General features: G+C 42.4%; 1 protein-coding gene across 14 annotated transcripts in view; it reads left to right on the top strand.

Moving 5' to 3' along the window:
* Positions 1–12,878, top strand: part of stxbp5l (syntaxin binding protein 5-like) — a 249,217-nt gene that overhangs the window by 206,274 nt on the left and 30,065 nt on the right. For 3 of the 14 annotated variants that reach the window (XM_017703045.2, XM_017703048.2, XM_017703047.2), the window contains one exon: positions 8,465–8,518. The exons of the other annotated variants lie outside the window; for them this stretch is intronic. In XM_017703045.2, the coding sequence (XP_017558534.1) occupies positions 8,465–8,518 (54 nt within the window). The remainder of the gene's footprint in view (positions 1–8,464; positions 8,519–12,878) is intronic. 14 annotated transcript variants of the gene reach the window in all.

The raw sequence follows: 12,878 nt of genomic DNA on the forward strand, positions 1-12,878 counted from the left end.
ACAGCATATAATGCCATTTTCTCCAGACACATCTTTTGCTATAGTGATATATGGAGTCACAAAGGGCTATATATATACTATTCAAATATATTCAATATCGTTTGCATTTTGTATACACCAGAATATTGGGTGGCTTGGGGTTTGCTCCCAAGTAGGACGTCACCTAAACCCCCCTAAATGTTCAGAAACACCATTGCTCATTCCTTTCAACATGAGGTCCGAGCACTATAAACACTGAAACATTATAAGAGTTTATAGATATGAGAATATGTATACAAAAACAAAAAGCAATCACTTCAGTATGGGGGATATTATAATAGCCTTATAATTCTTTTATTCAGCTTTAGAAAGCCACCTTCTGCTAATTATATTTATTATTAACCCTCCTTAGTGTATGTTAATTAGAGGTCTTGTAGAGGGTCAGTCTTTGCATCATAAAGCCTATACAAGAAGTGTAGGCTTGCACTTTGAGGGCCAATCTTACATACATAACATCTTAGCAACCACCTGTGATACCATAGCAATGGCCTAGCAACACCCTAGCAACCACCTGGGATTCTATAGCAATCATCTAGCAACATTCTAGCAACCACCTGGTATTTCATAGCAATGTTCTAGCAACACCCCAGCAACAACCTGTGATGCCATAGCAATGGTGTAGCAATACCCTAGCAACCACCTGGAATTCTATACCAATGATGTAGCAATATGCTAGCAACCTGGAATTCTATTGCAATGATCTAGCAATACCCTGGGAACCACCTGGTGTTCATACCAATGATCTAGCAACCACCTGAAATTCCATAGCAATGGTCTAGCAACACCCTAACAACCACCTGGAATACCATACCATTGGTCTAACTGCACCCTAACAACCACCTGGAATTCCATAGCAATGATCTAGCAACACCCTAGCAACCACCTGGGATCCCATAGCAATCATCAAGCAACCACCTGGAATTCCAAAACAATTGTCTAGTAACGTTCTAGCAACCACCTGGAATTTCATAGCAATGATCTAGAAATACCCTAGCAACCACCTGGAATTCCAGAGCAATGGTCTAGCAACACCTCTAGCAGCCAACTGGAAAGTTTGTTCACAAACTGTCCTTTTCTAATTTGTAGATTATTGACCCCACAGCTCAGGTAAGAGTTGTTCACAGAATTATGCTGTATAATACACAAATAACCCGTGGCTTAATTCACTCTAGGGGTTAATAAGCAACCAGGTAACAACAGTTACTGGCTTGACAGGGCTTATAAGAGCATCATAATATCCCCCTATGCTGCAGTGTTATCATGCAAGATATTGTTGCTCTGAGTCACTCAAAAACTGAAGTGAATACTCTGAAAGTGAAAGCAGTTGTTTCTGGAATTCAGCAGCCTTGGCAAGGCTCCGAAGCGGCGGTGTTTCTTTTGCAGGGGCGGAAGATGAGCGCGGGCTGAAAAGAGCAGAATCATATCAGTAATTCATGTAAATTGCAGTGCAGGTTGACACAGAACAATTGCACCATGAATCCTCCAAAAAGGTTCCCAAATTAGCCTTCCTGTCATCTGAGTCGGCCTCGGAGAAGACGCTACAGTGCTTTGGCACACGTTTCACGAAATGAAACTACCAGTTCATCCATTTCTGAAATTCTGGCCATGGAAGAATGGCGATGTGGCACAGACGGTACGGTCACCAGATGCCAGCTGACGCAGCTGCTCGTTGGGACCGTTCCCAAGGATTACAACAACAGATGTCCAACACAGGGATGCGTGCAAAGAAAGTGTATTTTCCTGCACGCTTACACGGAGCAAACACATGCAGATTTCTCAGTCTCTCACGCAAATGCAAATGCACACACACATACAAAAGCTGATCAGCATCAGCAAGGCTAAATAGAGGGATTCCACCTGTAAGGCACAGGTTATTGATTCCGGAATTTTCAATTACCGCATACAAAGAGCAATTTCCTCTGCGCTGCACAGAACAAGAGCATGACCTCCGTCTCTGCTTCCGAGAAAGAGAACGCAAGAGGCAAATTCACCTCATGCGGCGTACAGCATACATCTCTGTCATCGTGAACGTTTTTCCAGTACTATTTATTCCATACAAAGCAAGCTCAACAGAGCACTGACGTCTTTTCCACGTCAATGTCATTATGCTCAACACTGTATGGCACAGCATATGACAGCAGGGTGGTGACTAAAGGGGCATTCTGGCCTAAAAGTATGGTTCAATATGTTTTTGACAGAGTTCAGAATTTTCATGCTTTCATTCATCAGTGTTCTCTCACTACAATACCCAGCATGCATCAAACAAATACATCCTACATCCATTGGGAATCCCTGCAGTGTCAACCAGTCCTGATGGCTCGACTAGATACTCAACTACAGGCTAATAAATGCAGCTAAACTAGCCTTAGTGTAACTCTTACTTCTGTTAGGGAACAAAATTGTAACAAGACCAGGAATTCTAACATTAATCATTTACAGCATTTGGCTGACGCTCTTATCCAGAGCGACTTACAATTTGATCATTTTACACAGGTAGGCGAAGGTGGTGTTAGGAGTCTTGCCCAAGGACTCTTATTGGTATAGTGTAGGGGGCTTGTCCAAACAGGGGATTGGACCCCAGTTTACAGCATAGAAGGCAGAGGTGTTACCCACTACACTATACCAACCGCATACCAACCATTAATCAGTATGAAATGGGCGCCAAACGACAAGTCTGGTCAGAAAACCAGCCAGAAAAGCCAAACTGAGGTAAGATACGTAGCTAGCCAGGTAGCTACCTTTCTGACTTAGCTTTTAGCTTGTTGTCCTTCTTGTCTGAGTCATTTCTGACTTTCGTTATCCACTCTCTCCATTATAATGATGTTTTGATTCAGCTTTCTAGCAGTAACGTTAGCTTTCTGCCTCTCTTCTGCTAAAGAGGAACAAAATGTTTCAAATCAAATGCACCCCGAAGCAGTTTTTTAAGAGCTCCACCCACCTTCATGAGATGTCATGAAAAGTAGTCTTTAAACCAGAAAATCTCACTCCACAACCACTTCCGCAGCGCCTTTGTAGAAGGTGAGGGGGCAGGTTTACAGCAGGTTCAGCGATGGTTACATTTCTGGTCAGTGTTGGCCAGACTGTCCCTTTAAAGATTAAGGACCTAAGAAAGCTGCTCATGATTGGTGCCATCAAGAAGAACAATCTAAAGGAATTTTCACCAAGTATTTAAAGCTGGGGTCATCAATTTTTGCAGACTTTAGCTAAAGCTAAAGCCCCTCCCTTCAGTGGTCTTCTCAAAGCCCCCAAAACACAAATACAAAGTTGTTTCTTCAGGGGTTCTTTAGTAAAGGAAACGGTTCTATTTAGAACTATGAGTCCCATATACAACCGTTTCATGCTTAAGTGGTTCTTGGTTGTTCATATGGATGGAGAAATGGTTCTTCAGATTGATGGTTCTACATAGCACCAGAAAGGGTTCTTGGCATCATAATAGCCCAGATAGTGAGCATATATTGGTTGGCTGGCTTGATAAGGTTGGCATCCCATTGACTGTTTGCCACAGCTGGTCCACATTTCGACCACCCAAGTTATTGTCCTGCATACAAGCTCTAACTAGTTTTTAATCCCCTCAAACTGATTTTGAATCCACAGAGACTTTTATTTTAGAACTCATATAAAATGTTGTTGCAGACACTGAGCTAGATTAAAAGTATTTACTAAACTATAAAGTGTAAATAAAGAAAAGAGGATTACAAAAGTAGGAAATTAAGTAAATTGGACTGTGAGTTAAAAATGAGTGAAGATAAGTGGAATTTGGTGGACCGCCTAGAACACGCTGAGCGAAATGGCAGGGCACCGTTAGCTTTGCAATCAGAGGGTCAACAGTGGTCCACGGTTCTCTTGCTGTCAGGGAGTAGCAGGACCCTCTTTGGTGCTACATAGAACCATTTTTAGAAAAGTTCTATATAGAGCCATATCCAACACGTTCTCCATCAATCAGAAGACTGATTACACCATGCAACGACCCATTTAAGCATGAAGTGGTTCTAGAACTCAAGGTTCAAAATAGAACAACTGCCTTTACCAAATAACAAGCACATAACACTTAATAAGCTTGGCACCCCACTGACTGTTTGCCACTGCTGGTCCACCCTTGGGCCACCCAGATTACTGTCCAGCAAACAAGCTCTAACTAGTTTTTATTCTTTCCTAAACAGATTTTAAATGCACAGAGACTTTTATTATTTATATGGAAAATAGCGTCAGACAAATATTACAAACACCTGAAAGAAAAAAACAGGGCTGACTAGGCCTGATATACAATGATTTCATAGAAAATGTTGTTGATGACACGTATTAAACGAATTAATGAAGTATACCTCAAGAATGGAAGGAAGGAAAAATCAGTAAACTGGACTGTAAACGGAAAATGATGTCTTTGACTCTGTGTGAACACCAGTGGGCCGCCCGGAAAGCGCTGAGCAAAACGCCAGTGGACCGCCAACGTTGCCATCAGAGGGCTGAGAGGGGTCCACCATCCTCCTGCTATCGCTTTTTAAGCATGTAGGTTAGAAAATCTGGTGCTAAATACTATGAAGCTGAAACCGCTGCAGCCAATTAGCTTGCTCTTCTTAAACAGCACCAGATCTGGCTAGCTGGCTAGTTAACATCACCCTTGTTGAAGTGATATGCCAAGTAACGACCTATCTAGCAGATATAAAGCAAGCTTAGCATGAATTTCCTTCCTCTTTAGCTCCCTCCAGCGTTGGGAAGCCACAGCTACTCATCTGTGCTGTACTGTGATCTATTCTTTCCTTTTCCATTTCAGTTCTTCTGTTTTTCTTTTCTTGATATGCTTGTCAGCGCAGGCTGTAATAGGCGGTGCTGAAACTGGATACTTTGGTGTTGTTATCTCTGCTATTACCTCTCGAGCTAACCAGCTGTCGAAGTGGGTCTTATCACAACACCAGCCAGCTAGCTATGAGGTAAAACAGCTCTCATGTATGTGCCAGGGGATACACCTCGATTGCTTGAACGTGATGAATGTGGTCCACCAGAAGGAAAATCGATGAAAAGTTGGAGGCCCCAGGGGAGCCAGTGGAGGCTAGTTAGCACTATCAGATCTGTGTGCTAATGCTAACTGCCGCCCCTGCTGACAAAGTGTGCACAGACCAGCGTGACTTCTGTGCTGGTCTAAGCTGGTTTATGCTGGTCCAGTGCTGGTCCAGTGCTGGTCCAGTGCTGGTCCACATTGAAAAAACACAACATATGCTGGTTTTGCTGGTGACCAGCCTTGGTAGTTCATGCTGTTGTTTATTCATTATTAAGATTTCGAGTAACATCCAGCTCTGAAAACGTGTGAACTTGAAATTAGCCATCTTTCAGCTGTAAAACGAAACAAACGGACAGTTTATGCCTGCTGTAGAGTTCTTGGGATGCAGTGCTGAATCCTGGTGTGACCGACATATGATGTTCCTGCCAAGAAACTAAGGATGGGCATGACTTTAGAAGAGGCCTTTTCCTGTAGAGGATGCCTGTGTTTATTCCAGCAGTGTTACAACCACATTATACCGGATGTTCAGCAATATGTCTCTCAACCTTTGCAGTACGACTGCAAAATGCTTGCAAAATGTTGCATTTTTGTTGATTTTGACCTCATACCATGATTTTAAGACTGTTTTTGTGTGTGGGTGTGTGGGTGGGTGGATGTGTGCGTGAGTGGGTGAGTGGGTATGTTGTGTTTATTTCATATTATTTGATTTTGGTGGTTTGTGGTTTCTTGTATTGTGAAGATGCCTCCAGATCACAGCGATTCCTTACTGAATGCAATGCTTTATGCAAATTCCTTTTTTTTTTGCATAATATATACATAAAAGTCCTTACAACTTTAAAGGCTGAAAGCATACATTTAGATCTAATTTAACCCCTTAAACCCAAAGAGTGCTTCGTAAGTGTTAAAAGGGAATCCAGACCAATTTTTCCAATATCTGCATGATTAAATCATTAGGATGTAAACAGAGTCATTCAGAGCGGTTCGGTGTGAAACGCTCTGTTCTAGAGAAACTTACAGAGTCTGAATGGTTCACAGTGGTGGTGATAGGAACCAGACGTCCCCCTCTATAAGCTCCCTCACAGAAAGTTATTACATCAAATGGCTACAAACAAGTACTTTCACAGCTCAGATTTCAAAGGTATAGTTGTATTACTCTGCATACTGGAGATGATGCGTCTGTTGAACGCACCTCAAGTTCAGCCAGTTGAAAATCACAGCGCTACAGCAGGTACATCCACACAGTCTCCATGACAACAACTATCAGTAAGCCGTGTGTTTGGAATGTGAACTCCACAGTCGGTAAAGTTGTGGTTTGCTTTGTAGTTTCCTCAAACCTTGGTGGCTCCCACAAGGTTCAGTTTTAGGGCCTTTGCCTCTAGGTGATGTCAGTGGGAAACATAATCAATTGTAATAACTATGCTGATGGCACAGATCCATACATTTCTATTCCTTTTGATAGTGAAGCCACTGTTGACAAGCTTACCAGCTGTGTGACAGATATTTCTCAGTGGATGTCACAACTAAATGTAGAAAAAACTGAAATACTGAGCCACTGTTCTAAACTCAGTGAAAAAGCCTTTATGAGAAGTCTCCAATGAGAAGATACCAAACCTGAAGCTGAACCTGGGTGTGATCTTAGACTCTGAGCTCTGGTTTATCCTGCATATAATCACTAAAGTAGTTTATTATCATTTGGGAAATGTCACTAAAGTCACTAAGATCTCAGAGGGACACAGAGAAACTCATTCAAGCAGAGTTGATCACTGTAATGCTCTTCTAACTGGGCTTCCTAAGAAAACAATCCATCCTTTAAGCGTCGTACACAGTGCAGCAGCACAGATCCTAACAAAAAACAAACAGAGAGGTCAGATCACTCCCCTTTAGAAAGAACCGCACTGGCTGCTTGTTTCTTTTAGGATTGATTTTAAAATTCTGCTGCTAATTTTTAAAGCTCTATATGACCTTCAAGCCCCGCTGACACCACAGAATGTGTCTGTTCGTGTTCCAGCATGTGATCTTAGATCTGCAGATTGTGAGCTTCTGCAAACACTTTCCGTAAAATGCAGAAAATGTGTGGAGACTCTTTCACTTATTCTGAAATCAGTTATTCTATAACTTCTAAACTGTGGAGGTCAGTTCACCTTTAAGTAGACAGTCAAGCTCAATGAACGCCTGTAAGATACATTTGAAAATGTATCTCTTTAACTTATTGTTTAATTAAAATTCTAAGTCTCTTTAATATTTATCTTTCTAGTTTACTCTGTGTGCTCCATATTTTTGGATAATTCATGGTTATTTTTTTAATTTATTTTTTTTTAGTGACTGAGCTCATAAATCAGACCATTAGTAGCCGATGCTACTCAAGTGGAAGGTAGTGAGAGAAAACCAGGCCAACTAGCCTGCTATGGTCAGCCGTTCATTATGTGCAAGCTAGGTATCTAAACATAAACTCATCTAAAGTAAATATGGCATTCATGGGCTGAAGGTTAGGGAACCAGCCATGTAACCATAAGGTCGCCGGTTTGATCCCCTGAGCCAACAGTACGTCACTGAAGTGCCCTTGAGTGAAACACCTAAACCCCAACTGCTCCCTGGGCACCACGAATAGGCCTGCCCACTGCTTCAGGTGAGTGTGCTCACTGGCCTGTAGTGGTGTGTGTTCACTAGTGTGTATGTGGTGTTTCACTGCATGGATGGGTTCAAATGCAGAGGTGAAATTTCCCTGTTGTGGGACTAATAAGGGTCACTTAACTGGACCCTGACAGTCATGAAAGAGGTAGGTTAGTTGTTGTTTTGACCCCTGTTTCCTATCACCACCACTGTCAAGTGACCCAAGTCAGTAAGTTTCTCTACAGCAGGCATCTCCATCTACTTTCCTGCAGAGTTTAGTTTCAACCTGTTTCCAATAAGCTGCCCCGCCCATTAATAAACTCTAATACACCTCATCCAGCCAATCAGGGACTTGGGAAGAGGTTGATTAGCTGGAGCAGACGATGCGATTTGTGGTTGGACCTAGGCTCTGCAGGAAGGTAGCTCTCCAGGACCAGGGTTGGGTACAATTTCACATCAAACCATTCTGAATGGCTTACACCTCAACGACAGAATAATGAAGGAATTTCTAAAATTCTGGCTCCGCTTTAAGATCAATAAGAGAATAATGAGCAAAAGGTTAAGGGGTCAGCATAGTTTATCTCAGTGGACTCTCTGTTTTCTGGTGGTGGAACGTGATTGGGCATGAAGTGGCATGAACTGTCATGTCAGTATGCACCATTGCACGAGTGAATACTGATTCTATTCATTTATTTCTCCCACTTATTTCCTTGCTCCTGCATCCGTTCTTGTCTTTTCTTTTCCGGCACCATTTTGCTTTTGGTTTTGTTTTGTTTGATGGATTAATTACTCCCTTCTTTCCTGTTTCTTTCTTTTCAGTAAAGGGACCAGGCAGAAAGTTAAGTCTACCCACTGATCTTAAGACTGATCTTGGTACGGTAGGCCGAAAGCGAGCAGTTTATTTATTTTTTTTAACTTTGTTTTTGTTTTCTTTCTTTCCACTCATCTACCTTTCTCTTCGTCGTTCTGTTCCCGACATCATGCTGAGGAAGCTTTGGTTTGTTTTGTGTTCTTGGCACTTTTTCACTTTCTCACGTTTCTGTGTACGGCCCCTAAAATCTGTTTTCGTTCACTTTTCTTTCACTTCTTTTTATCGTTCGTTCTACGTGTACATTTTGCAAGTGTTTCCGAAGGTGGTTTGTACCTCATTGTAACTCATTCTTTACTCTTTACTAAAGTCTTGTTCTGAAAACTCGCTCTCGCTCTATCGCGATTGGTTCATTTACCTGAAAATGGCCGTGCTCCATCCTAATTGGACCATTCTTTACCTCAAAGTTGCCATGCTCTAACCCTATTGGACCATTCTTTAACTCTACAAAAGCCTGCTCCATTGTGATTGGACCATCTTCTCCTTCAGAACAGCCATGCACTGACTGTCTGCAAGTGGTCTTGCTTCATTGTGATTGGATCATTCTTCTATCTCCTCAGCAGTACGCTATCACTCTCTCTTTTGCAAGTTCTTCCCTGTCGTTCTCTTCTTCCTGCTCCTATCTGTTATTTCTCTCATGCTTAAGCCGTAGTCACACTAGACATTTGCCTCATAAAATGACCACAGCTGTTCCGGAAGCTTCACGATGAAAATAAGCCTCCGTTTGGGGCATTTAGGAAGCTAGCAAACTCATCAAGCATACACAGTGAAAGCTAGAGACCACCCTTAACTAAATTGCTTCTCAGCTCAAAGACAGAGTAAATTAGGACCCCCGACTTTGATATCTTCTGGCCTCTTTGCTATGTGGGTACACAGTTTGTAATGCCTTTCATAATAGACAAACCAGTCTGAAGGACAGCATGAAGTCCTCCCTGCATTACAAAAAGAAATAGATAGGAAACAGACAAACAACCTGAAAGGAAATAGATCAAACAACTTGAAAGGAAAGGAAATGGACTAAACTACCTGAAAGGAAAGGAATTAGACCAAACAACTTGAAAGGAAAGGAAATGGACTAAACAACCTGAAAGGAAAGGGAATAGACTAAACTACCTGAAAGGAAAGGAATTAGACCAAACAACTTGAAAGGAAAGGAAATGGACTAAACAACCTGAAAGGAAAGGGAATAGACTAAACTACCTGAAAGGAAAGGAATTAGACCAAACAACTTGAAAGGAAAGGAAATGGACTAAACAACCTGAAAGGAAAGGAAATAGACCAAACAACTTGAAAGGAAAGGAAATAGACCAAACAACTTGAAATGGTTTGTTAGCGTTAAGTTTGGACCCAGATAGCTGACAGTTTTGGGCCTATTCTGTTTTTTTACATGGTTCTTGGTTGATTACCAAGCAGATGTTATGCATGCGGGCCAGATCCCAGCCAGCTTCATATGGTTTTGCCTTGTGTCTATATTTGTATGCCAATTCTGGCATGCATGTTGTGGGCCAGCAATGTATTTGGGCCAGATTTGGGCCACATCCATTAGTTCTACCTGCTTTACAATGTCTGGGCCAGACCTCGGCCGAGGACCCAGCTGTGTTCTGGGCCAGAACAAACCCAAGGATGCGGCCCACAAGTCGGCCAAATACGTTTTGCTAACACGGGATAGCAAGTATCTAATTTAGCTGAAGTAGCTAGCTAATGTGAGCTAAGTTACATATCATGCAGCTTTTAAACAAACTTCAGCTGGATTAGCGGTTATGCTAGCCAGCTAGCATCTTTGCTATACAAACTACAGCCTAACCAGCCATGTCCAGTTATTTTGCCTCTTTCTTTTAAACACATTTATTGCATGTGGCTCTTCATTCTGTCCTTCAGAACCTAAACTAAAATGATGTGGTGAAGACTCTGAGTTTTGAGGAGAACATCTTTGGTAAAAGTTGGTAAAGCACAAAAGTAAAGGCATGTAGTATATAGCCAAGCAGTTAACATAGCAATTAGCAAGCAGGTTAACTCGCCTACCACAACCAGCAAAATCACAAAAGAAAGATAATATTAAATGCAGCCTCTAAACCGACTGTGTAAGTCCTATTAGTCAAATATTTCAATTCCACTGAACTTTAAGTTTCCACTCATCGAAGCGAATCACTTCGAAATGAATGTAATTCACTCACAAAATTTCGCTGACAAAAGCTAGTGTGACTGGGCCACTCGGCTGAACTAACATACCTTTCCGCTGAGAGCTGACCACTTCCTTTCCGAAATGACCTCTGTGTATAGCTAAGTAATAACGACTTTCTTTCAGCAGGTTTGGTTCATACTGCGAGAGAAGAATGGACTGTTGAGGCTAAAGGCTTTTGTTTGGGTTCAAATCATATAAAAATATGCATTCAAGCTCAAGGGTTTGCTCTTAATTCAAAGGAAGGGTCGAACATAGATGAATGTGTAATATGGAAATGCTGATTCATACTGAGAAGAAAAGACCAAATGCAGGTTAGACTGATGTAGAAATGAAAGTGTTGTAGGCATTAGCTTTGAAATGCTGCAGCTCAAGAGAAATGATGTGTTTGGTGAAACTTTTGATGAAACTGTGAATCTTTTGAACTGGTGTGTGTGTGTGTGTGTGTGTTGGAGAGCATGTATGTAGGTGTTTAGAGCCAAGCTGGTTATAAATGCCCCCCATAGTCCTCAATTGTTCTTCGGTTTCCCCTGGAGTGTACCAGATACATCTTAAATGCTGTAAAATAACTCACAATTCCATGATCCAGACCCTCGGTGCAGGACAGGGGAAACGGACATGTAGATGCCCGCGGACTGGGCTCCACCTCTGGGCTTCCTCATCCTCAGTCCTGCTCACTATAACCACCAGCCATTAATAACGCCACTTAAGAAAGACTAATCTGAAGGAGTTCAACTATTATTTATTACCATATCAGTTGAGCTATACATGCTCCACCCACAAATGCATTGTTCCATAGCTACTGTTTTAGGTTTGGACCAATTTTACAGAGAAGCTGCAGCTCAATTTTTACCACAATTCATATGCAAAAGTGTGACCACCCTGATCAACTAAGAAGTTTTGAAAAATGATTGAAAATACATTAACATATCCTCCACAGGGACCAACCTTAAACATTTATTTTCAAATTCATCATCATCATTAACCGCTTAATCCAGATGGGGTAGCAGTTGAGAGAGCAGAGAATCCCAGACGACCCTGTGCCCAGCAACGTCCTCCAGCTCATTCCCAGGGGCCCCCAGCTGCTCCCAGGCCAACTTGGAGATATAATTCCTCCAGCAGGTCCTAGGACGACTCCAGGGTCTTGTTCCAGTAGGCCGTGCCCAGTACACCCCCACAAGGAGGCGTCCAGGGGACATCCGGATCAGATTCCCAAACCATCTCAACTACCTCCTCTCAATGCGAAGAAGTAGAAGCTTTACTCCGAGCTCCTCCTGGATGACCAAGCTCCTCACCCTCGTGAACAGAGTGTAGAAGAAAACTCATTTCCGCCTCTTGTATTTGCGATCTCATTCTTTCTGTCATTACCCACAGCTCATGACTGCAGGTGAGGGTCAGGATGTTGGCCCGACCGGTAAACAGAGAGCTTCGCCATTTGGCTCAGCTCCTTCTTCACCACTACAGTCCAGCACTGTGACCCCATTACTGCTGCCGCCTGTCCCAGCCTGCAGCCGATCTCACGATCCCTCTTCCCATCACTCGTGAGCAAGACCCCCAGATACTTAAACTCTGAAACTGAGTTTAAACTGAGTTTAAAGCTACACTATGTAGGCTTTGGGAATTTGGAGACCTCTCTGGTGGAAACATGCAATTGCACATAATGTGGAAGAACATTTGGTAATGCGGGTTGTGTGGCTTCCCCAAGCAGATGAATCTTATTGACCAGCCTTGCAGTAGCTATGACAGAATGGATTTGTGGGCGGGGTTTAGATAGGCCAGTGAGAAAAACATCCAGGAAAAGTAAGTTGCTCAAATTAACAATGTGGTTGTATTGAGCTCACTTCATAGCATACCTTGTCATTGAGTAGCTACATACGACAATGTTCTTCAGATCCTGAGAATAGTGAGAGTTGATTGTAATCAGAGACGTGTTCTCCACAACTCGGAGAAGAAGGAGGACGAGTCAGTTAAAAGCTCTCCTGCAGATACTCCTGGATCTCTCCAGCCTTCTTCATCAACAAAATCTGCTTTGATTTTCCCGAAAACTGCTACTTTTTCTTAGGGAAGGCTGAGTGAGGATGAGAAATTCCCTCTGAATGCTCATTTGTAGCAAGTAACAACTCTGACATTACCTCTTTATTATCCTCTTTTCCTTTGTTCTTTGCTTTCTTTTCCTGGGTTACCTT

This window comes from Pygocentrus nattereri, chromosome 6 (assembly GCF_015220715.1).
Source record: "Pygocentrus nattereri isolate fPygNat1 chromosome 6, fPygNat1.pri, whole genome shotgun sequence".
Taxonomy (NCBI): Eukaryota; Metazoa; Chordata; class Actinopteri; order Characiformes; family Serrasalmidae; genus Pygocentrus; species Pygocentrus nattereri.